This window comes from Mustela nivalis (assembly GCF_964662115.1).
Source record: "Mustela nivalis genome assembly, chromosome: 13".
Lineage (NCBI taxonomy): Eukaryota > Metazoa > Chordata > Mammalia > Carnivora > Mustelidae > Mustela > Mustela nivalis.
This window is the reverse complement of record NC_139032.1, coordinates 25,023,042-25,049,573: the sequence shown is the minus strand read 5'-3', so window position 1 is coordinate 25,049,573 and position 26,532 is coordinate 25,023,042. Positions and strand designations below refer to the sequence as shown.

General features: G+C 41.8%; 1 protein-coding gene and 1 pseudogene across 3 annotated transcripts in view; one reads left to right on the top strand and one right to left on the bottom strand.

The window, feature by feature from the left end:
• Positions 1-26,532, top strand: part of FRMD3 (FERM domain containing 3) — a 310,655-nt gene that overhangs the window by 165,594 nt on the left and 118,529 nt on the right. For both annotated transcript variants that reach the window (XM_082695239.1, XM_082695238.1), the window contains exons 4-5: positions 20,609-20,687; positions 25,498-25,595. In XM_082695239.1, the coding sequence (XP_082551365.1) occupies positions 20,609-20,687; positions 25,498-25,595 (177 nt within the window). The remainder of the gene's footprint in view (positions 1-20,608; positions 20,688-25,497; positions 25,596-26,532) is intronic.
• Positions 17,667-18,193, bottom strand: LOC309847205 (vesicle transport protein SFT2A pseudogene; annotated as a pseudogene). Its single transcript has one exon. The product of its transcript is annotated as a vesicle transport protein SFT2A pseudogene (transcript).

The window sequence follows — 26,532 nt, the reverse complement described above, 5'->3', positions numbered from 1 at the left end:
AAAAGTTGGGTATTCATCCTTTCTGATGGAGGCCTAATTCTGGACCATATCTTCTTTATCCATTCATCTGTTGAAGGGCATCTTGACTCCTTCCACAGTTTGGTGACTGTGGCATTGCTTTTATGAACATTGGGGTATAGATGGCCTTCTTTTCACTACAGCTGTGTCTTTGGGGTAAATACCCAGTAGTGCAATTGCAGGGTCATAGGGAAGCTCTATTTTTAATTTCTTAAGGAGTCTCCACACTGTTGTCCAAAGTGGCTGTACCAACTTGCATTCCCACCAATAGTGGAAGAGGGTTCCCCTGTCTGCACATCCTCTCCAACACTTGTTGTTTACTGTCTTGTTGATTTTGGCCATTCTAACTGGAGTAAGGTGGCATCTCAGTGTGGTTTTGATTTGAATCTCCCTGGTTGCTAATGATGATGAACATTTTTTCATGTGTCTTTTTTAGCCATTTGTATGTAGAAGAAACAACTTTTAATTTGTAAAAACTGGCTGCTTAAGAGCTTTGTCTTCATGCTAAGTAAATCTGAACAACCAATTGAAAATTTATAATGTTTGGTAAAAATGATTTAAGGATTGACATTTGATTGCTGACCAGTGTCAGTCTAATAACAAATGAAATCTGAATCAGGGAAGAACTCTGTGAAATTCAATTTTGAAACCAGACCAGGTGACTCACTGATTCTAGGAACTGGTAAAGGTCTTATCTATCACCCAGTCTGATGTTGTATTTTTGAGGACATTACTAAATAAGAAATCATGGAATCTTCTCATGATCACAAACCTAGTTTTGTTGATGATGGTCTCTTTTAGTATCAAGAATTTCTGTATTCTTATGTATACCCTGAAAAAATTAATTTCACCATAGATGCAAAAAAATTTTAAGTGAGAACTTGTATAGTATTAACCCAGAGAAACTGGGTTCAACTGGGACTCATCCATGAATCTATCAAAAGGATCTGGTTGCAGAACTTCAGGCAACTTTCTTCTTGGGTATGTGTAGAACTTTGATCCTTTGATTGTCTTTGGGTAAGCAATGAGGGCAAAATATCTTGGAGGAATGGTTAGATGGCAGACTTTCAGGTTCTTTGACCTGACCCTTTTAAGATCTCTTTGACTATAGGTGTTCTCAGGAATGGTATTTTCCAGAGTTGACTGAAGGTCAGCTGCCCTGGTTCACAAACTCTCTACAAGGACATTATTATCTTATTAGGATTTTTTAAAAGATTTTATTTATTTATTTGACAGACAGAAATCACAAGTAGGCAGAGAGGCAGGCAGAGAGAGAGAAGGGGAAGCAGCCTCCCTGCTGAGGAAGGAGCCCAATGTGGGGCTCGATCCCAGGTCTCTGGGATCATGACCTGAGCCGAAGGCAGAGGTTTTAACCCACTGAGCCACTCAGGAGCCCCTTATTAGGATTTTTAAAAGTAGTTCCTTTTAATTTTACTTGTTATTTAAAGATTTTTCCCTTCTTAATAATATATAATTGACATGTAACATTGTGTAAGTTTAAGATATGTAACCTAATGATTTAATATATGTATATATTGCAAAATGATTACAATAAGATTAACATCCATTACCTCACATAGACAATCAAATCTCATGTATTAAAACAAGCTTAAGATAATGTCCATGACTTTCCTTAGTTTAGAAGAATTTAAAATGAAAACCCAAACTATTTCCTTCCTCTTCGCCCCCCCCCATCTCCAAGCCCATTCCAAAGAAATAACTGTTAACAGTATTTTATATATCCTTCTGGGATTTTTTAATTAACATATAATGTGTTAATGCCCACCTTCTGGGATTTATCATGTATATATAAGTTCCCTAGTCACACATATGATTTTTTATAAACAGAAATAAGATCGATCTCTATATACTATTTTTCACTTTATTAATAGTTTTAGAGATTTTTAAAAATATCAGTGACTGACTTCATTTTATTTATTTTTAAAGTTTTATTATTTTTTAAAAGATTTTATTTATTTTCTTATTTGAGAAAGAGAGTGAGTGAGAGAGAACAAGTGCTGGGGAGGAGTAGAGGGAGAAGGAGAAACTCCCCACTGAGCGGGGAGCCTGACATGGGGCTAGATCCTGAAACTCCAGGATTACAACCTGGGCCAAAAGGCAGACTCCCCACTGACTAAGCCACCCAGGCACCCTGACTGACTTCATTTTAAAAATGACTTTTTGATATTTATGTGAATATATAACAGACATCAAAATATTTTCTAGTAATTTGCAGTTAGGCATTATGCTGTAATAAACATGCATGTATGTACTTTCTTGAATGTTTGCAAATCCATCCATACTAGAAAATTCTTTTAGAAATTAAATTGCTGGATCAAAAGGTATATGCTTTATGTTTTCTTAGTGATAAATATCCATTTAAAGACCTTATAGTAACTTACCTCAATAATGTTATGTGACTGTTTCCTCCAAATCTTGTTGAAAATTGGTAGAATCAAACTTATTTTTATGGTGACTTAAACTGTATTAAGGAAGAGAAATATTTGAGAATAATTAGTTAGACAGCTACTTAATTGAGTATACATTCTATTTTATTTTTAAAAAGATTTTATTTAGAGAGTGCAGGTGAGTGGGGGGAAGGGGCAGAGGGAAAGGGAAAGAGAGCATCTCAAGCAGACTCTGTGCTGAGTATGGAGCCCAGTGTCAGGACTTGATCTCATTACCTTGAGATCATAACCTGAGCCAAAATCAAGAGTCAAAAAGTTCAGTCGACTGAACCACTCAGGCACCTCTGAGTATACATTCTAAAGCTTAAAAATTTCTTAAACCAAAGTCTTATTTCTCCTCTGAACTTAAATTTTAGTTTTTAAATGAACACAGGGTAAATTTGATGTATAGTTCTATAAATTTGTGGAGGTTTGTATAACCTCCAGTTATACAATTCAGGGTATGAAGAAGTCCATCACCCACAAACCTCCCTTGTGTTCCCTTTTGTAGTCATGTATCCCCATCCCTAGCAACCCCTGATTTATTCTGTGAGTATAGTTTATGTCCTTTGAGAATGTCCTATAGATGGAATGATATAGAAAGTAATCTTTTGAGACTGATTTTTTTTTTAAATTTTTAAAGAGAGATCACAAGTAGGCAGAGAGGCAAGCAAAGGGAGAAGGAGAAGCAGGCTCCCCGCAGAGCAGAGAGCCCGATGTGGGGCTCGATCCCAGGACCCTGAGATCATGACCTGAACTTAAGGCAGAGACTTAACCCACTGAGCCACCCAGGTGCCCCGAGACTGAGTTTTTAAATCAGCCTTTGCAACTCTGAGGTTCAGCTGAGCTGGTATGTTTATCAATACATAATAAAGAAAATTGTTAAATAATGAAAGTTGGTCTTTGAAAATATCAAGAAAGTGTTGAATCTCTAGCAAGACTGATAAAGAAAAAAGAAAACACAAATTACCAATGTCAGGAATGAAAGAGGCTATCACTAGAAACCCCACAGAACAACTGTAGGTATGTAAGTTTGACAGCTTAGACGAAATGGACTCATTTCTCAAAAACCATGAATTACCAAACTTACCCAATATGAAATACATTACTTGAGTAGTTTGTGGTTATCAAAGAAAATAGGTTAAACTTACAGGTAAGAAAATCTCTACTCCATTTGCTCTCACTCTGTTACTGTAGAACCCAGTTTGCTTTAAGTAGGAATTTCTCCTGGAGCTTTCCCTGTCCTTGGTTATGCCCTCCCAGTATCTCTGAGTTCTGACCAGGGGATACCAGAGGAAAAAACGTGGAGAACCCAACATCAGTTCAGTGGTCTTGTGAATTACTGTCCTTTCCCACTTTTTCTATTTACTTTCCCAAGTCCTTAAATTGTGCACACATCCTGTCCAGGTTTTATAGCTGCATTCATTAGGAGAGGTGGAATGGAGTGCAGTTAGTCAATACTCCCTGAAATTGGAAAATTCAAATCAAACTTTTTATCCTTCTTTGTCAACTAGATCCAAATGCAAATAGGCTATAGGATTTGGGCAGTGTTGAGGGGGGACTATCTTCCTCATTCTCCTATTTCATCATTGCATGTCTGTAGGCAAAAATGTGGACTGAGCTTTGATCTTTTCCTCTTTGGAGTGTTCAGATGGTAGGTTGTCTGCAAACAAGGCTGCTAAATGAATTACATATTTTGGATATTTGATTTTCAGAGTCTTTGTTTGCCATGTGGGAGTAGTGAATATTCTTTCTTATAACCTATAGCTTTTAGCCTTGTTCCCGTAACTGTGGAATGTAGCCTAGTGTGCCTACACGAAGTGCCATACATCAGAAGAACACAAATTTCATGTCTTGCAGGGTCTGTGTAACCACACAAACTATATTAGCATAAGAGGTTTAAAAAAGTTACACATTATGACTCAGATATGCATAAAGGTGACATTATTTCCCCATGACTGAATTCAGTTTTCTGTGAGCTTCTTTCCTCTGGGGGCAAAAAGTTCAATCTTGCCACTTCAGGGTAACTCAAGATCTGCCAGTTTAGAATTTGATCTCTTTCAGGAAATTACTCAGTGAATTCATTGTTTAAATGTGATCACTTGAAAGTGCGTGCTTCTATATTGGGGTATTTTTCCCACACCAAGAGCTTCTCCTTCATTCCCAGAATGGCCTCAGGAGGCCAGGGTTGCTTACGAACCATCATGGCGGCAAGGATAACGTCTCTCTCATGCCTGGTCCTCTGCGTCTTCCCCTGGCTGGTCTTAGATGACTTGGCTTTTGGTTGCTGACATCTTTCCCCGCTCTGTCCTCTCTGGATGTCACTGCCCCACTTGGCCTTTCAGGGTGGACTGGCACGTGCTGCTGAGACCTCTGCTCCTGGTCCTGGTCTTGCCCCACAGGTCTTCAGCCTGTGCCCCCTGGTTGTCCCCATTCCAGCTGTCTTTAACTTATTGGCTCTCATCGCTTCTGTATTTACCACTGGGACAGGTAGATGCTCAACCTCATCTGTGCCCTGCTTCAATCTTGGGAAAACTTCTGTACCTTATGTAAGGCTCCTTCTCTATTTAGACACAATGTGGGGACATTTCTTCTGTGTTCTCCAAAGTCCTAATAGAGCACTTTCCTGAACTACTCCAGGATTTCTCTGTTTAGCCAAGCTGGAGTACTGAGGGCTGCTGATGCCTTCTCATAGCTGCAGATAGTATTTTAAAAGTGGTTTTGTCCTCTGTGGGTCTCTCCAAGCTCTCTACTTGCCTTCCTTCCCCACCCCTGACCTACAGTTAATAATGGCTTTTATCGATAGGTGCAAAATTAATATCCTAAAACAATCCTTATACACAAGAAGCAACTATTTCTGGAAGGTGTTGGGAGAAAGGTCTATTACCTACAATAGCAATAACAAATAAAAACAAATTTCTCAAATATAACAAGAAATGTGCAAAAAATTTATAAATAAAACTATTAAATTTCACTATGGAGTTACTATAGAGTAGATAAAAAAAGGAGTTCAATAAGTGGAGACTTCTTATGTTTCCATTTAATATTGTTAAAGTCAATTCTTTGCGAGTTAATAGATACATTCAAAAAATTTTCAAATCAAAACATCAGTGAGATTCTTTATGGCATTTAACAAAATAGTCTAAGGCTCATGTGCAAAAGAAAATGCTCCAGAATTGCCAGTAGATATGTGAAAAAGAACAATGATAGGGTAGGGTCCTCATTTTATTAGGTAGCAAATCAAGGCATATGAGCTATAATAATGGAGTCCTCATGATAGACACATATAGTAATTAAGATACACACAGGAGTAGGAAAAGAAACAGAACACAAAGCACCCCCACCTCCAATTGACTCATTATTTGTGAGAATATGGGTTATGATAAAGATTGTATTTCATATCAGAGATAGAAAGATTAAAGTCATGATCTTTTGTATTGCCTTTCCACTTGGAAAAAGAAAAAAAAAAAGCTAAAGACCTACCTCACAGCATATATGTGGTTAATTCGAGAGGATTTCAAAAGCCCAATATATTTAATAATCTATAGAAGTTTTAGGTACAAATTTAGGACTATTTTTTATAATTATGGAATCAAACAAGGCTTCCTAAGGAAAATATAAACAGAAGTAACAAAGCAAAATACATATTTATGCAACAATTGAACTCAGGTACCAGACTATTTGGTGTGCTCACTGCACAGAGTAGATTTTCAGTCAATATTTGTTGAATGAATGAGTATAAAACAAATTATAAATAAATTAAAACACAAACATCATAAATAATGGAAGAACATTTGGCAAATATGTAACAAGTATTAAATATGCAGAATGTATAAAGTGTGATGGTATAAACCCAAGGCTAAACAACTCAATAAAAAATGTGAAAAGACCCATAGAAGGAATAAAACTAAATGGCCAGTAAACTCATAAACAGATGCTCAATATCATTAGTGACAAGGAAAATGTAAATTAAAACAAGGTGTTTTTTATTACACTGAGAAAATGGTTAATGTTGATACTGTCAAATTAACGAGGATGAGAGCAACACCTCTGGTGGAGGTGGCACGTAAATTGGTAAAGCCATTTGGGAGGGAAATTTGGCCATATTGTTCTAAATTAAAAATGCCTGTGTTCGTTCACATGCTAAGGACAGGCGGTCTGTGCTGGGTGTAATAAGTGAAGAATGGTAACGCAAGGATGATAATTTAACCTTTGGATTCTTTTTAGTTCTTGCATTTTTGTTGAAGTGCTTAGAAAAGTAGCTGGAAGGTAATATAAAAGTTGTACTTAAATGATTTGATTGCATTTTTGTTGAATTGAAATTGAAATTCTCTCTAAAGCTATCAGCCATTGCTCATTTGGATTTATCTTAATTAGTTTTAACTTTTTCCATGTAGGATAACCTACTTTAGATATGAGATTTTCGACTTTCAATTTTGCACTGTGCAATGATATGCTCCATGGGTTAGTTTAGAATGATTTAACAATATTCAACATGAGAATTTATAAGACTAAGTGGTGAATTCAGAGAAAGTGTCTAGGATACTTAAAGTGTACATCAGAAGTATTAGTTTAGATGTGTTTTTTTGGGCGCCTGGGTGGCTCAGTGGGTTAAGCCGCTGCCTTCAGCTCAGGTCATGATCTCAGGGTCCTGTGATCAAGTCCCACATCGGGCTCTTTGCTCAGCAGGGAGCCTGCTTCCCTCTCTCTCTCTCTGCCTGCCTCTCTACCTACTTGTGATCTCTCTCTGTCAAATAAATAAATAAAATCATAAAAAAAATTAGATTTTTTTCTCCTGAGGTAACCTACTTGTGATCTCTCTCTGTCAAATAAATAAATAAAATCTAAAAAAAAATTAGATTTTTTTAAAAGATTTTATTTATTTATTTGACAGAGATCACAAGTAGGCAGAGAGGCAGGCAGAGAGAGAGGAAGGGAAGCAGGCTCCCTGCTGAGCAGAGAGCCTGATTCGGGACTCGATCCCAGGACCCTGAGATCATGACCTGAGCCAAAGGCAGAGGCTTAACCCACTGAGACACCCAGGTGCCCCTAGATGTGTTTTTAAAAAATGCCTGTGTCTCGATCCAACAAGCTCATCTCTATGATTCTAGTGAAAGTGAAATTTATCCAGGCATAGGTTTATATTATGCAAGGTATATATTACATCATTGCTTATAACACTGAGAATTGGAAGAAATAAAAAGCCTAGAATTCTGGCAAGGTTAAATAAATTATGTGAGATACATACAGTCATTAAAAGGAACAAGGCAGACCTATAGTACTGACACTGAAAGATTTATTAGCTATATCTTGGAGTTAAGAAAGCAAGTAAAACTTCCACATATTGTATGATCCCTATATATGAAAATAGATTATTTTAGATGAACATATAAGTGCAGAGAAGGGCTGCAAAGATGTGTACTAACTGGTTACCTCAGGAGAAGAGAGTAGGGTAGAGGGGGGTGAGGACACATGTTATATTTATTATATGATATTGGTTATATTTTATTATATAGTCATATTTTACTCAGATCTTTCACAATGAGAATATTTTCCTAGATCACTTGGTAATAAAGAGAAAACAAGAAGAGGGAAAACTTTTTTTAAAGATTTTATTTATTTATTCAAGAGAGAGAGAAAGAGAGAGGCAGAGGGAAGAAGCAGACTCCCTGCACAGCAGGGAGCCCGATGTGGGACTGGATCCCAGCATCCTGGGATCATGACCTGAGCCGAAGTTAGTTGCTTAACCAACTGATCCAACCAGGCGCCCTAGGAAAAAAAAGCTTTATGTCAAAATTGAGAAAGAGAAGGAGAGGGAAAGTAGGGAAGAGAGGAAGGGAGAAATCAAAGTGCATTATGCATTAAGAATGTGCTATGAAAATACAGAGCTAGATGAAAGAGGACCCACTTGCAGAGAGGTTCTCTGCACAGTCCTGGCTGGTACCTGATTAGCCCAGCAGGGTAGTTAAGATCACCTTCTTGCTCTACTTATCAGACACTGCTACTGCCAAGCACCCTGAAGGGACAGGGGTGTTTAAAGACAGTTTCGGCATGCAAATCAGGGCGGAGAGGACCGCCAGCTTCTGCATAATACATGGTGCAACTCAGCTGTGCAGCGCACCGAGTCAAGTTGCTGGCTGGTGTCTGTCTCGCTCCCTCCCTAAAGTTCCAGTGGCTCCGCCTGGAAGCCAGAGGTGGCCCATCCTTTTTGTCTCTGATGGTGCTCTCTGTGAAGCTTCATGTTTAGGTGGCATTCCTTCGCTTTCCAGCCCTGCTTGAGGCTCATCTACAGAGCAGTCCCCTTGCTGCTGAGTAACTTCATCAGTGGAGAACAGACCTTCTTCCATAGCCTGCGGAGAGCACACCAGGAGCCTCGCTTTTGCTCTGGTGTAAGGAACAGCAGGAGAAAAGCTCTGGGTCCCGTACCCGTTCGCGAGGCTGGTCAGGATGCTGCCTTCCACTGCTTTGGTGCTTCCAAGGACTCTTGTTGCTGAGTGATTAGTTTGCTAATCCGGGGTGGCCTGAGAACTACCCATGCTGGGGGCTTAAACAGCAGAAATCTGTTCTCTCCCAGCTGTGGAGACTAGAAGTCCGAACTCAAGGTGTCAGCAGGGCCGTGCTCCCACCCCCCGAAGGCTCCAGCCGAGAATCCGTTGCTGCTTCCAGCTCTTTGGTTGTTGGCTGTCCTTGGTGTTCCTTCCTTGCCCGTAGCTGTGACTTTCTGACCCCTCTTCATCTTCACGTCACCTTCTTCCTGGGTTTCTCTGTGTCTGTCTCCTTCTCTTATAAAAACACCAGTCATAGGCTTTAGGGCTCACCCTAACGCAGTAGGTCTTCAAGTTAATCACATTTGCAAAGACCTTATTTCCAAATAGGGTTACATTCCGATGTTCTAGGTGGGCAGAAACTTCCAGGGAACCATACTCCGCTCACTGCACCAAGTGGCCTCCACTCAGATCTCCCACTTTGAATATTTCTTTTTATTCTTTCAGTTACCTTCATGCTTTTGCTTTATGGCTCATTCCTTTGCTTTGTGCATGTGTTCTTTTTTTGGGGGGGGGGACTTGATCATATGCTTCTGATAGTAAAGCTTTACACATTTTACTTCTCCAAGCACCCACAGTGATAGTAACCCCGTCTCTGCCCTCTTCGGGTAGCTTGTCCCATTAGCCTCATTCATATACTTGTCTCATCCTGTCTCCAGTGTTTAGTTTGGAGAATTTCTTCCCCTGGTCCATGGCTTAGGACAGGGCTATGCATGTAATCAGTTCCCAGTCAATGCTTGTGGACTAGAATCAAAATGCTCCTTTTAGGGAGCAGGTAAAAGAAGTTTAACTGCCATGTTCTTTAAAAACAAATCAATGGGATGCCTTGGTGGCTCAGTGGGTTAAAGCCTCTACCTTTGGCTTGGGTCGTGATCCTAGGGTCCTGGGATTGAGCCCCGCATCGGGCTCTCTGCTCGGCAGGGAGCCTGCTTCCTCCTCTCTTTCTGCCTGCCTCTTTGCCTACTTGTGATCTCTGTCAAATAAATAAATAAGAATCTTAAAAAAAAAAAAATCAAAACACATACCTGATCAAAGCCCATTGCTTAGATCAAGTAACGGTAGGTCTCCAGCTGTTGTGGTTTTAGTTTTGGCTGGTTTCATTCTTCCGAGTTTGCTTCATTCTATTGTTTGTGTCCAGCTTTGGAAGCCAGCTTCTGTTATTCTAGCAATAGCTCTCTGTAGGTTTGGCAAGACCTCTCTTTTTCTTCTAGGTACAACTGTTTCATTGAACATTTCTGTGTTTAGAACTTGTATCAGAAAGTCCATGAAGTTCAGGCCTCTAAATGGTTTCCCTATTGCATTCTTTGGTGTGTGTGTTTTTTTCCTCAATATGGAAGAAAAAATGATGTAACAATGGGTAATGACAAAAAAAATCCCTGAACTTCATGGGTTGCAATTCTAAATGGCATGCACATTTGATAAACCACCGATTTATTATTTTTACCCTTTTTCTTATGTTATGGTTGGTGGCTATGTTATAGTGGAGATTAGAAGTCCAAACTCAAGGTGTCAGCAGGGCTCTAGGGGAGAATCCTTTGCTGCTTCCAGCTCTTTGGTTGCTGGCTGTCTTTGGCATTCCTTCCTTGCCCGTAGCTGTGTCATTCTGATCCCTCTTCATCTTCATGTCACCTTCTCCCTGGGTTTCTCTGTGTCTGTCTCTTTCTCTTAAAAAGACACCTGTCACAGGCTCTAGGGCTTACCCTAACGCAGTAGGACTTCAAGTTAATCACATCTGCAAAAACCTTATTTCCAAATAGGGTTACATTCCAATGTTCTAAGTGGGCAAAATGATATCATTTCGATTGGGTACAATGGTGGGTTCTTGGAGGACCCAGCACTCTTCCTTGTTGGAAGGAATGTGATGGGAATATTGGAGAAAGCAGAAGGAAAAGAGCATCTCCCATATTTCCTGGGGGGTGTCCTGCCAGGGGCTCCCTTCAGGAGCTCTCATGTTGTTTCAGGATGGACCACATGATTCAAAACTACAGGTCGTGTTGGTGGTCTAAATGTCTGACTGATAACCCTGATGAGCCAAGAGATTCCATGCTTGGTGTACGAGCACTGGAAGTGACTCAAACCTGGGTCAAGTGGGTAGTGTTATTCATGTTTCTGTTTGGTTGGAAACGCTTTATATTGCCTCATTTTTGGATGCAGTTTTATGGTATAAAGTGTTGGGATGAAGTTACATAAGCTCTTGATTTTTAGCTGTGATAATTACCATTTTTACTAGTTGAGTCACCCCTACCAACATGACTCCTGAGGGTGTCGTTAGTTATACATCTACAGTAAGCAGGCACCTGGATCTCCTGCCCTTGGTGTCATGAACTTTTGCTAAGTTTCTTTTCTTTCTCTTTTTTTGGCTAAGATTCTCAGGTTGTTCTACTGTACACTCAGGAAGCAAAGCGGGAAACCAAAAAAACCTCATTATGACTTGCTTTATTGAGAAATTTGCTATATTGTGGTGGTCCAGAACTGAACCCACAGTATCTCTGAGGTTTGCTTGTGCAGGGCTAGGTCAAGTCGAAGGGCTCTCCCTTATCCATGGAAGTTTCTTCTTTGCCTTCCAGAATAGGAACAACTTTAGTGGGTTGAGTACTTAGGTCTCAAGCAGTCGGCTGGGTGTTTTATGTCATTAACTCATTTCATCCTCATCATGGGCTCTTTATCAGGGGTCAGTGAACGATGGCCCCTGGACCAAAAGCAGCTTGCCTTCTGTTTTTGTATGGCCTGTAGGCTAGAAGTAGGTGTCCTAATCTTAAAAGGATAGGAGGAAGAAAAAAGGCTAAAGACAAGACTTTGTGAGGTGTGCAGATGATATGAAATGAAATTTCAGTGTCTTTTTCTTTTTTTTTTTTTTTTGAAGATTTTATTTATTTATTTGACAGATAAAGATCACAAGTAGGCAGAGAGGCAGGTAGAGAGAGAGGAGGAAGCAGACTCCCTCACAAGCAGAGAGCCCGACCAGGGGCTCGATCCCAAGACCCTGGGATCACAACATGAGCTGAAGGCAGAGACTTTAACCCACTGAGCCACCCAGGTACCCTGAGATTTCAGTGTCCTGTTGGAACACAGCCAGGCCCACTGGTCTCTGTCTTGTCTGTGTTTGCTTTTATACTATACCAGCTAAGTCTAGTAGTTGAGATGGAGACCTTGAGGCCTGCAAAGTCAAAAGCCTTTACTGTCTGCTCTAGGCAATGGATTCCATTATTATCCCCATTTTACAGAAGAGGAAATGGAAGCTGGGAGACTTCAGTTTGGCCGTAGAAATTTATCCAGAAGCTGAACTTGAGGTTAGAAATGTTGGACCTCGAAGTCCTTATTAAAGAACAAGTGTTCGTGAGACAGCAACTGGGCGATCCAGGATTCCCTATGAGATCTCAGTGCCTGCGTGTGTGTGGGCGAGCCTGGTGCATGCGTCCAACCCCAGAGAACTGTAACAGGCGGAAGATGAATTAAATACAATGGAAAAAACAAAAAAACAAAAAAAAAAACACCCCCCAAAACAAAAAACAACCTCTTTGCTTTGGAAGTAGAGGCAACACAGTGCCAGTAGCATCTTGGAGGCTGCTGGTTGTCCTTTTAGTAGAAGAGTGACGGCGGGATTATCACTCTTGATGATGATGATAGTAACAGTTGTTGTTGAATGATCATGATCATTTCCAACCAAAAGAGAGCAGTCCTTAAGAGAGCAGTTCTCCGGCTGGCTCGTTAAAACCTATCCCGAGAGTTATAGTTTGTTGAATGAGTGAGTAATGCGCTGCCCTTTTGGTACTCAAGTGTCGTTCTGCGCATGTGCGGAGAGTTTGTGCTCCCGAGCGGTTTCGCCTCGGAAGAAGCCGCACGGCTGGAAAACCTGAATGTCACGGCATATGCCGCCTGCACAACGAAGTGGGGTGTGTCCCTCGGGTCTCACCGTGAAGCCCCCGCCCTCTCTCCGAGACACGGGAGGGACACTCTTCATTTGGTTAGGAATAAAACAAGGTATCAGTTGTGCTGAAGAGGCCAGGAACCCTGATGACTGCTTGGGGCTCTTTGGAAAACAAGGCTCAGATTTGCAGGGTGCTAGAGGCCCTGCCGGCACCAACAGACGCTTTGCCGTGTTTCTCCAGAGTCTTAAAATCTGACAATGGATCATTTTCTCCCCAGTGGACTCCTAGAGGAGGAAGGCACAGGACAGCCGTCGCCCAGGTATAAACGTTGTCCTAACGTCTGTTTGAGGCACCAGCTCTAAGCTTCAACCGCAATTTAAAGGCGTTTAGGAGGGGCGCCTGCGGGGCTGAGTTGGTTAAACCTCTGTCTTGGTTAAGGCTCAGGTCATGACCTCTGGTTGGGGATCAGGCCCGGTGGCCCCGAGTTGGGCTCTGCTGTCACAGCTTCAGATAATCCCTCTGCCCCTCCAACCCTGCTCACGTGCATGCTCTCTCTCTCTGCCAAATAAACAGAATCTTTTTTTTTTTTTAATTTTAAGATTTTGTTTATTTATTTACAGAGCACAAGTTGGGGGAGCCACAGAGGGAGAGGGAGAAGCTTCCCACTGATCAGGAAACCTGATTCGGGGATTGATCCTAGGACCCTGGGATCATGATTATGACCTGAGCCAAAGGCAGATGGTAAATCAACTGAGCCACCCAGGTGCCCTAAAATCTTAAAAAAATAAAATAAAATATAAAACGTTGGGGAGATTTTTTTTGTAGCTGCCAGCCCGAGTGTATATGATAAAGATCTATGTGTTTATGTGTATATCCCTGAAGTTATGTTTTTTGTTTTCCTATAGCTCTATATACAATGATTAGAGGGAGACTGCCTTTTCTGAAAGGCTGCTAAATGATGTTTCTCTCTCAAACCCTCCCCCACCCATAAAAAGCCCCACTCTGTTTGTTTTTTGTTTTTTATTTTCTGAATATTTGAGGATGATCATTGGTAAAAACTAGAAAGTTGTGTTCTTTGTTTTCACCCAGGACCCTGCTCAGCAGATCATTGTATGTCCCCAGCCCCATTTCTGGGCAAGATCTCAAAGTGGAGATGAGAAAATCTGTCTCTGCTTTGTAAATGACGATTCCTCCCCCTGTGTTCTCAGTGTTAACCAGCTATGGAAATGATGAGATACCCCAGGATCTGCTGATGCAAAAAGGGGGCCACTGAGCTGCCCTGTGGAGAGGCTTGGCCTCCCCAGCCCTCATGTGGCAGGTAATGGACGTCTGCAAGAGAGGTGCCCTGCTGTTCTCAGCACAGTTACATGCTCTAGGCCTTTTTAAAGTGGACTTTTGCTCTTTTTGCCCTCCCCTGCTCCTCAGTGGTATTCTTGTTCTTAGCACTTAACGTGGCTGAGTAAATGCTTCTCAGCTGAGTTCAATTCAGTCTCCTCCATCTCCTTCTCTTATTCCAGCATGAGTAGGATAAACATCCCAGTGAAACGAAAGTTCGGACTCAGGCCATGTGTACCTGCCAAGAGCCTGTGCAAACACCGGTGGAAGGTAGATGCGGGCCCCTGGTGCTGGCCTTTCTTCCAGAGCAGGAAGCAGAATTTAGGTGGCCTGTTCAAGGTCACTGTTGGAAGTCCCCTTCCAAATCTGGGGACTCAAACCCTGGGGGTTTGAGGTTGCCACCCCCCCACCATGTGTCCCTGTCATTGATGCTGAAGCCTTAACAACACAGTAGAAATGGGCTGCAGTGTCTTCCACCATGGGGTGGCCATGCTGCCCAGTCTAGTAAGGACAGTGACTATTCCCGATGACATTGTGGTGTAGGGTCCCAGTGCAGGGTGTGGGCTCTAAGCCTGGTGCATCCTGTTCCAAGGTATCTCCTCCATCATGTTTCCAGCTACTGAGTGTGCACCAAATGGTTGGCACAGACCAGACCAGAGTAAACTCCTTAAGTAGTTTAAGAACAAGAAGACTTGACATTGGAGTGGCAGTCCTTGTCTCTTGGAAAAGGGGATGGGCTCATCTCCACAAAGGGGTTTCCCACCTGTCCAAGCCAGGCTGACCCTGGGAAGGCTCTTTTTGTGTCTAAATCCAAGTTCGCTTGCCCAGTGCACAGCAAAGCCAATCACGAAGACGTTGAATGTGCAGCAAGGAGGGCCTGATTCAAGCAGCAGCGAAGCAAGGAGACCGTAGGGCAAACTGCAACTTGCCTCCCCAAAACCAGAGACTCTGGGATCCTTAAGGGCAAAGAAAAAAGGATCTGGGGATCGGGGAGAGGAGCTGTATGACTTCAGAATCAGATAGTATGTGGGAGAGGGTTGTACTTGTTTTCTGCACCTGTGTGGCCCTTCTGCCTACGTTGTCAGTGGCATCCTTAGTATGAGCCGAGGGTCAAGTTTTAGGTTGTTCTGTGTCTCAAAACTTTATCCGTTGGACTCAGGCACGTGCTCAGAGAGAAGGCCAGTGGTCCTGAGCCATTCTGGCCAGTCTCTTGAGTCTCTGCAAAACAACTAAATGAACGTTTTGTTATTATGGTATCTAGGAATGTCATCTGTAGAAACATGGCTGCAGAATAAGGAGATTTGGGTAAAAAGGTACAATAGCACATAAGAGTCCCATTAACCCTTTGGTTACCTGTTTCACTTTTTTAGCGGTTATGCAGTTGTTATGGGCACAGGCCAGTGCTCCAAAGCTGGACTTTTGACCCCATACCAGTGCCAACACATTTGGGGGTGACTTTTTCCCTATCTTCTTGTTTAATGACTTAACATTTTCAATTCTATTTTTCCCTCATTTGGTTTTCTAGAAGGCAGTAAAGTGAACTGTACCTCACTGTCATGAATTTGGTTATAGTGGGGAGGAGAAAAGGAAAAAGAGGTGGTTTTTTTTTTTTCACCCCTAAAGTCTTTTCTGCTTTATTCTTGACTGTAGTATTTATGGCCTTCTAATGTCCTGTATATTTCATTTATTAACTTTGATTTTATACCTATTTATTCCACTAGAGTATGTCTCCCATGAAGACATCATTTTTATCTTTTATAGCTACTTTTATTAGTACATCTAAACTTACAGCTAATATCTCCTAGGTACTCAATAAGTATTTGTTGAATTAATTAATAGTCCCTCTAAAAATAGCAATTCTAACAGATTCCAGTGTTCCTGAATTTGTTCCAGATGTTGAAGGGCAGAAATTGAAGATATAGGACCAAGGGTTTTCAAAATCTAAATCCTAGGAGTTGCCGTAATCACTCAGACTATGGACCTTCTAGGCCGGTGTTTGGATGGGATGAATGCGATGGCCGGGCATGGCCTTTCTCTTTGACATCTGCCGCAAAGCTTGGGGTTAATCATTCATTCAGCTAGTCGGAGTCTATCAATAATTAGCTCTGGGGATAAAATGTTGAATGAGATCTATGCTTCATATCCTCCTACAACTTGCCATTCGTAACTAGATCAACATTTTTGAGGGGAAATTATTTATCTTTTCAGACTATTCCAACCCTGTCGAGAAGCATTCCTTAGCTTTACTATTTGCTTTGTAATATAATTTTGCATCCAAAATCTTAAGAGTGTTTCTCGAGAAGGAGCCTACTGCTACATTAGCCTCTTCAGGCTTGGGCATAAAATCATATGCTCCTTTTAATTCTTCTTATATTAGTGACATGGGGTCAATATGAGAGAAAGACACAGTAGGAGTATATATGATGGTAAAAGAAAATGGATAGAAGATTTCAGACTTGAAGTGCCTCTTTCTAAGTTCATTTTCTGCTTCCTCCTCTCCTCTCTTCTCTGATAATGGGTCTAGTGATGAGTCTACCCCAAATACTGTGTATTAATTTCTCCCATGATCACACCCTAGAAAAACGGAAAGAGACGTCAGATGCAACTTTCTATGTAACTTAGCAACTGCATATATGAAAAGGGTTAAGAGCATTGGTTTATTATAAACTCAGAGTAAATCACACTGAGATGAAGTTCTTGAGGGAGAGCAACAATTATGTCCAAACTGAGGCTGGTGATGATTCCCTCACCTGAGTGGATGTGGCAACCCCTGGGGCCTTGGACTTGAGGAGACAGAGACCAGAATATACCCAGAATGAGGGTGCTCAAAACTGTTTCATGTGAGGAGCAGTTGATAGGATGGAGGACATTTATTATCATAGAGAAGACTCAGAAGGACTGTAAGTGCTGTTTAAGAGCTTTCTTCAAGTGATGGAAGGGCTTTGCATATGGGAGAAGCATGAGACCATTCTGGAAACTCTGGGTTTAGAACAAGGATGTGTGTGGTTAGAAGGTGGGATTTTCCAAGGCACTTTTCAAGATGGCTGCCCCGGGGAGCTGTCTGTCTCAGCGCCTGATTCTTTAGGCAGAATGGGAGTCCTGACGTGTAGCCAAGGAGCTCAGACACCTCTCGTAGCCAGCCTAGGGCACAGTAAGCAGATATGCTGACCAAGAGGACAAGCAAATGACACCTGTAGTTTGGGACCATTTTCTATGATCCTTCTTTCCCCAGGTTGCCTTCAGTGGGCTTTTATATTTCAGCTCCCTTTGGTTTTTATCTTGTTTTACTACTTAGCAGTTTAATCAAGCATGTAGTTCCCATCAGTGCACAAAATGGTCTTAACCTGTCGTGTCAGTTTGGGGAATGATGATTACATCTGGAAAAGCATACTTTACCAAAAACAGAAAGTCGCCTTTCCAGTGCTCTTTTCAAAGAGTTTCTGAATTTCAATTTAAGAGAGAAGACAGTATTTAATTACTTCATCCTTGCATATGGGATGTATGACAGGCTGTACCAGGTCATGGACAAGAACTGCAATATGCAGAATAATAAGGCCAGGCCCTTCTCATGCCATCAAACAGCAGCGCACAAGGTAAATATGAAATGCAAAAGTATCATCATTGTTGCAGGCGATCTTGTTGCTTCAAACATTTCCTTCAGTTGCTTCGTGGGTCCCTTACTGGCTAATGCAGCAAGTACTGGCTAGCGCAGCAAGATTTCCAAGTGTATACAACGGTGCAAAAAGCTTCATGCCACCAGGAAGCCACAGCAATCCGGTCCCAAGGATAAGGAAGGAAATGCCACACACGAAGCAGATGATGAACCACTTCAGCCTGGTGTTGAAACAGAGGGAGGCGGCAGCTAGGACCCGTGCAGTCAGCCCTGCTTCTCATTGTCCTGGCTGCTCAGGACCTCTCCTCCCTCTCCTGCTGAGCTTCTCCATGGCCCTGTTCCCTGTGCAATGGCGGCCCCGCTCATGGGAACCCCACGCCCTCCGTTATTTTTCAGCTCCCTTTACAACATTTGCCCATACCCATTGACCCCAAAACTCAAATATTGGAAGTTTGTATTATAGAAATAAAAAACACAAAAATCACATAAAAAACACATAAATCAAATTGTATTGCAGAAATGTGGAAACAATCTGAATGATAATTAAAAGAAGAGCAGAATACATTCTGCTGTATCCATAATATAAATTATAATGCAGTTAGTAGCGACAACAAGTTAGATCTATGACTATTGTCCCTGAGGGATGAGCAGAATAGAGAGTTAAGTGAGAAAAGCAAGAGAAACATATGTAGTGTGATCTCATTTTGTGAGAATCAGTTGTAAAAAAAAAAAAAAATCCCTCACATATGTAATCATATTGGCAAGGATTTGTGTGAGTTTGGCAAAAAGGGTCGAAGAATATTGATGAAGTTGTTGATGGTGGTGGGAGAGTTTGGGGTAAGCTTGGTGGGGACCCAAGGGATGGAGGGACAGGAATAGAGACAAAGTGAAGAAAAGTAAAAGAGGGTGGTTTTTCCATTCATCTGTCTGCCTACCCATCTGTGTCTCCGTCTATCCACTTGTTATATGTCCATCCATCTATCCATCTGTCTGTCCATCCACTCTTTCCATCTGTCTACTATTATCGATCAATCATCGTCATTGATTGTGCTTAAACATGTATTAATTTTGAAGACTAGTAGAAGAAGAAAAAATTTTATTTTTTTCCATTTTTTTGCTCTATTCTTCTCTTATAAAAATAGTCTTAATCTTTCTACTAAGGACAATCCAGAGATTTTGTAATAAAAAACATTAGGTTTAATCCTTTAAAGGTGATGACCTAAACAAATTACAAGAAATCTAGAAAATGTATAAAGAGTAAATATTTTGAGTTAAAACTGAAATTCTAGATGTCATGAAAGATGAATGACTTGAGAATCACTGCTATTTTTTCTTTTTTTTTCTTTTCTTTCTTTCTTTTTTTTTTTTTTTTTTTTTTTTTTTGCTGTATAGATGGTGTTTATTTTCTTCTAGTGCTCCAGAAAAATGTTTCCTTAAATCTAGGGAACACAGGGGTGGGTTAGGAGCATCCAACTCAGTTAAAAAATTTCCCAGTTCCTGGTAGAGAAGTAGGGCATTGAATGGAAAGAGTTCTGACATCTGTGTGTGTGGGTGTATGTGTATAATCGGTTTTTCTCTGCTGAGATGGCCAGAAAGATGCTTGTGTTTTCCTGTGATTTGGATGATTTCTTTCAAATTATTTTCGAGAACTGTTTTCCATATTAAATTATACTCATTATGCATTCATATTTAATGCTGATAGTTCTTTCCACATAAAGAATTGGTCTACATACAGAATAGCCCCAGGCATTATAGAGATGGCTGGGGATTTAACCCCTCCTTGCTGTGAAAGAGGATTTGGGCAAGTATAGGGTGCTGTTTCATTTAGGCATTTGGACATAGACTTGGAGTTGATCCCAAGTAGCTGTACTGAAACAAAGGCAAAACATGAGCAAGTGTCTAAGAGCCATAGAAATAATAATGTTAACTATTGTATTTCTTTCACCTTAAAGTGTTCATTTTATATGCTAATTGAAATTTGAAAGCATCTTACTACACTTGTATGCATTTATTAGATCACACTTGTGTGCATTTATTAGATCAACATTGTAAGCCAACACTTTCTATAATTAAGGGTATCAGAAGTCCTATAGAAGCCACTTAGGTGGTCCTTCAGTACCAGATATTTAATGCACTTAGAACATTCTAGAATCATGAACCTCAATTGGGACTTCATTCTGCGCAGTGCCATCTTGATTCATACAAATCAGTGTGTTATAGAAGTGTTTGTTTTCATAGTGACTGCCTCATAGATAATACTCAAATAATACTAAAAATATATACAAAGTAAGATCTGTGCATGGCTGACTCCATTTTTAAAATTGCGATTTCCGTTCAAAAGCACCATTGTTTTGGGAAAACTAGTCATGTGCAGTGACATTTTTCCACCTCACAGTCTGAAAAATATCTCACTAGGGCCCAGACCAGAGTGGGCAATTTATCTGTCACAAACTGGTGGGAAGAATCAGGAGGAAAAAAATGCTGTTTGAAGCTATGGCCTGGCGAGAATGTGATGTGGAAAGTTGTGCTAACTGACTAGGTTGCCCGTGTCCTGCATTGGCTTTGGGCGTCCTGTCAAGCATTTTCTTTAGTTGTCACTGTGGCTTTGTTTCCTTGGGCATAATAAGATCTGCTTCCGCCAGAAAAATCCCTTTCTCCCCTGCCCCCAGCCCCCCAAGGCTAGGCTGTAACTTCACGGCTGACTTTCCTGTGTGTTGGAGTCCTTGGTCTTTTGCTGCTTTTCTCATGCCCTTTTTTTTTTTTTTTTTTATGATGTTTCAGCTCATCCACCATACACCATGTGCTTTAGAGTGAAATTCTACCCACACGAACCCTTGAAGATTAAAGAAGAGCTCACAAGGTATTTTCCATTTGTTTGTATGTTTAACCCGCACCTTTAACCAGCCAGAGTCCTCCCAGGCTAGACGCGCCGCCTGTCTAGAGCAGCACTGTCTCCACGAAGCTGACACCCAGTTTGGTATTTTGGCTTGGAATGTTTCTCTTGCATTTAATTGTCTTGGGATTTTTCAAACAGTTGTCATTGGGAGTGTAATTAACTGCACACAAAAAAAGCGGTGGTTATAAGGAGGAGGTATTCTCTGAAAACATCTGACAGTGGAGTACTAAAAATAAACGGAAGACGACTGTCTTTACGATCCGGGTGAATTCATAGCTAGTGCAGCCCCTAGGGACGATCTTTTGGATCTGAGCTGTTCTGGAAGGGAAATGATCACTGGATAGGATGAGCTATTTGTCACCCCACATTCCTCTTGCAGAATGGCTAACCGTGGGGCTGTTTTCTCTCCACTTGTAAACTCTTCTCAGGCCGACTGGGAATTTTCCAGTTCTCCGCTCTTCTCCCTTCTGACCTTCCTGGGCTGGGGCCATATTCAGTCCTTGTCCTGGGGTTTTGCTTTTGAGAACAGTCCCAACTAGTGCAGCTGAGAAGGGTCCCAGGAAGTTGATAGTGCTTAGTTCTTGACGAGACTCTGATTAGGTGACAAAAGTCACTGTGCACGATCAGCTCTCAAAATAATCATCGTAGGTCCGAATGCATCAGAGATGCAAGGGATGCATTTTGGCTTATTAGATATTTCGCTTTTTCCTTATTCATGAGTCCCCAGTAAAGCTTGACCCCTGTGGCACTGAGGTGACCTTGTGAGGGAGCAGCTGGTGCCCTTCTTTATTGTTAATTTGCACACAGCCATTAGTGAGCTTTGTGCTTGGGGATGGGGGCAGGTGGACACGAGGCACACATAAATAATGGACATTATAAGTGGTGGTGGGCATTTTGCAACTTGACCTGCGTTTTAAAGATATTAAGGTAGAATTCACGGAACCTAATTTCACCACTTCCAAGTATACAATTCAGTGTTATTAAGAACATTCACATTGTTGGGTGACCATCACCAGTATCTCATTCCGAAACATGTCCTCATCACCGAAGAGGACCACCGCACTCATCCATCGGCAGTTGCTACTCACTCTTCTCTCCCTCAGCCCCTGGCAGCCACTCAACTGCTCATTTATTTTGCTGATTCTGGAGATTTCGTGTAAGTGGGATCATGTGATATGTGGCAGGGGCTGCATGAAAAAAAAAAAAAAAGATGTTTGTCTTGCCCTCTGGGTGCCGATAATGTAATTAGAAAGATTAAATCAAATACTAGTTCTGGGCATTATTTAGTCAGATGTCAAAATGGCTCACTTTTGTCATATGTTCTCTTTATAATGTTGTCTGGAGGATAAAAATTGGATATGTGTCAGGATACAAGTTAAGTATGGCTCTTTTGTTGTTGAGAAAAGTCCCATTTGGAAGTAGAAGAATACGAAGTGTTAGTTAATAACTCCGGTCTAGTTCTTCTCAATTGAATTTGCTAACATTTCCCTGCATTTGACTGACTAGCTGAGGTAGGAAAAGTGGAAGGTTGTGAACATTTTTATGTCTCCACAGGAAAGTAAGAGAATCTTCTGTCCTTGCACAGATAGAAATGGACTTTTCTTAGTCCATCCAATCCTTAGAATTCAAAACCAATCTAGAAAGAGTGGCCTGCCTCCGGTACTTCTGGTCTAAACCCTAACTTGAAATTAGCGAAGGTGAGACAAACCATGAGAGACTCTTGACTCTGGGAAATAAACTGAGAATTGGGGAAAAGGAAGTGGGTGGGGGGCACGGGGGTCACCGAGTGATGCATATTAAGGAAGGCACTTGATGTGATGAGCATTGGGTGTTATACACAACTAATAAATCATTGAACACTACATCAAAAACTAATGATGTACTATATGCTGGCTAATTGAATTTATATCTTAAAAAATTTGCATTCTAAAACAACTTCATTTTTCTTTTGATAACTTGTTATTTTGTTGTAAAATTAAAGTTTAAGGAGAATTTGCTACATGAGAATTTAAGATCACGTTCATGACCATGCTCAGGGGTAAAGAAACTTTGGGGATTAAAGGCAGGTAGGAAACAGTAAAACAACAAATACTCATTAAAGACGGGTATTTGAAATCACTTTTTGTCCTTCATTTATCTCTCCATTTACACAGTCCTCTTATAATCCTTTAGATCTCTAGGGCTTTTGTAAATGCTGCATACAATTGAATGTAATCAAAATATTTTGGGTTTACGTCTTCTTTTTTTATTTTTTTTTTTTTGTAGTGAGAACTGTAGTGAGAACTTGCTAGAGAAAGAGACAGTGAGGAAGAGAATACAAGCAGGGGGAGTGGGAGAGGGAGAAGCAGGCTTCCTGCCGAGCAGGAAGCCATTCAGGGCTTGAGCTCAGGACCCTGGGATCATGACCTGAGCTGAAGGCAGATGCTTAATGACTGAGTCACCCAAACACCCAAAGAAGCAGTATTGTTAATAGTGGCCCAAGAATGTATGTCCCAGATCCTCTTGTGCTTTTGTTGCTTAATCTTTTCATACAGGAATGATGCTAAAAGGAGATGCATTATTATTATTTTTGGTGGCTATTATATTAAAAAATATCTGAGCCTGATGCTATTTCTAAGGCTCAGTGGATTTTGTCAAATGCACAGTAATCCATGATTATCTCTAGAGATTGCTGATCCCAAGGACCCAAGCTCCGGTGTTATGAAAGCAGATTTTCTTGCCTCGGGAAGCTTCTGTCAAACTTAATTTCAGAATTCTGAGATCAGAATCCAAACCTCTCATTCATCAGTACATAGCTATTTGAAACTATTTTTCACTACTCAACTCATCAAAAATGGAAAGGAATGCTTCATGTTCATTGGGTAACATCGAACAAGTAAACAAGAAACTTTGTGGCATTCGGCCTGGAAGTGTGTAGCCTTTAAAAAGGGGAAGATTTGATCCTATTTGTGTGACCTTGGTTATCTGAATGGCTGTGGTCTGAAAGGCTCTGGGCCTCAAAGTCAGGTCTCCAGACCAGCAGGAACCGCACCTGGGAACCTGGCCCCTATTCTAGACCTGGGACAGGGCTCAGCAATCCGAACTTTCATGAGGCTTTCAGGTAATTTTAGATCATGTTAAAATTTGAGAACTACTCCCAGAAAGTTTATTGTCAAAAGTACCAGCTTCTTTTGGCAAATTCTGCTGTGTACACCTCAGTGGGTTTCGTGTGTTCACAAAGTTGTGCCATCATTGCCACAATCTAATCCGAGAACGTTTTTATCAGCCAGTACTCATCCAGTCATTCCTTGTTTCCCCTCCTTCTCTCTCCCCCGACAGCCACTAACCTACTCTGTGTCTCTCTAGATTTCTCCATTTTGGACATTTCGTGCAGATAGAACCATATAGTATGTGGCCTTTTATGTCTGGCTTCTTTCCACTTAGTGTACTGTTTTCAAGGCTTGTTCCTGCTATGCGTGGATCCGTACTTCATCCTTCTTTGTGGCTGAATAATATTCCAGTGTGGGCCTGTTCCACTTTCTTTTATCTGTTCATCAGTTGATGGGCATTTGGATTTTTCTACTTTTTTTAGTATTATGAATAGTGCTGTTATGAAAATTTGTGCATTTTTTTTTTCCCAATTTAATTGGATCTGGAGGCAGTGTCCACAGCTTGGTTTTTTTTTTTTAAAGCTCCCTGGGTGGTTCTAGTTTGCAGTCAGTGCTGAGAACCATTGGTTTGGAACTTTGGTACTCAACATGTGGACCACGGATCAGCAGCACAGCCTCAGCATTAGAAATACTTATTAGAAATATGGACTCTGATGCCCCACCCTGATCTACTGAATCACACTCCATGTTCTCGCAGGATCTCTGCGTCATTCATGGGCTCACACAGGTGTGCGAGGCTCTCATGTACGGAACTCTTAGGGTCCTTACCTACCAAGTATCATGCTGTTTCTCTGGCAAATTGTGTACCAGACTCTGGGCGAGAGATTTCTGAGGGACTGCCTTTGTGCCCTGCAAGTAATTCCATACCAAGTCAGGCAAGGGGGTGTCTGTCAGTTGAGCCTCTGCAGTGTCCCGAGAGTCCAGTATACAGCATAAAGCAGGTATGAGATAGAGAGAGTCATCAGATGGAAATGGCAGTGGGCCCCTAATACTTTGCTGTGTCCAATGTGCTTTAGATGACCCAGTGTCCAGAGTTGGGGACCCCCTTTGACTGGCCCGTTTATATCATAATCAGGTTTGCCTGGCCGCCGCGGGCATCTGAGTGTGCTATCCCTGGAGAGGGGGACAGCGCATGAACCAGAGGACAGCTCTAGTTGTGAATAAATTGGCTTTCTGGGCTCATAACCAAGTCCTTTTGAGACTGATGAATGTGAGTCCGTCTGCTGCTGAGACTCCTCTCCAGATACCGAACGAGTCCCTTCTCGTACTCTTCATTTCACACAGAGTGTGGGCACCTGTACCTGTTGGGGGGGGCGGTGGGGGTCACCATGTGGGGGTTCCTTCCAGGAACTGTGGCCGCTGGGCCCTGTGGCTTTCCTCTTCCTCATGTCTCTTTAAGGAGGGCCCACTGCCCAGCTATAGAAGCTGCCACGGTCACGGTCCCATCAGATTTCCTGAATCCCGAGGGTCCCTCGTTGTCATCTGCTCGCCCTCCGAGGGGCTGGGTGTGGCTCGGCTGCTCCCGGGAGCTAAGTAGAGCAGGTGGATGGAGCATGAACTGTCCTCTCACTTCTTCCAGGCTTCAGCCAAGACTTCCGCTGACTCTTGCTCATTTTGTGTTACAGGTATCTTTTGTACCTGCAGATTAAAAGAGATATTTTCCATGGTCGACTGCTCTGCTCCTTTTCAGATGCTGCCTACCTGGGTGCCTGTATCGTTCAAGGTAAGTGTGGCTGCAGCCGCCCACCCCTCTGAGGGGCAGTGGGGTGTTCTGTGCTCCGAGCTCTGACTGCCAGGCATGGCATCTGTTGGGTATAGTGAGGGGGAATGTCTGTCCAGGGAGGTAGGTGTCAAACAGTTTGAAATGAACTGTCCAAGTGTTTACATATATAAATGCATTTATATATACACACACATATATATGTATATATATAAAATATTTACTCTTTAAAAACACTTAAAAATAATTTAAAATACTCACACATAAATTATAAAATTATACATGTAAATAAATATAGACAAATATATACAACAATATATATTACATATAATATATTAATATATATTATATATTGAGATGTGTCCACGCGCAGTGTATCGAACTCCTCAGTTTTTCTAGCCGTGGAGTGTGACGAGAAGAGGGCCGGACTCACAGTCTGTCATACCCAGGTCAAGTCTCACTTCCCAGCCCCTGGCCATCTCAGCACAGACAAACTGTCTTCGCTCTTTAAGTGTATATTAAATGGGATGGCATGCCTCGTTCACTGCTCTGTGAAGATTCCATGAGACTTATTTTCAGGGTTGAACCAGCCCCAGGGGGTGGGGCATTGGGAAACCGTGAACACATATGACCCAGGTGTTGGTTTCTGGATATTTCTACCTGTAAGAAAAAAAAAAAACACCTGAAAGGTGGTCTCCTGGGCCGGAGGTGGTGCAGGGCCATGGGGGTGGGTCCAGGACCCGAATGACTCAGGTGTTCTGTTCCCCTGGGCCAGCTGGGAGGCAGCTGGCAGCAAGTCCAATTTGGAGGGACCCAGGTGATCCAGCCTTCTGTGGTGTGACTGCTAATGACGTGTTTATGAGAGAAGCAGGGGAGAAGGGAGAGATGAAGAGAGGAAGGGAGAGGGAGAGGAGGTAGGGAGGTGGAGGGAGGCAGAAGG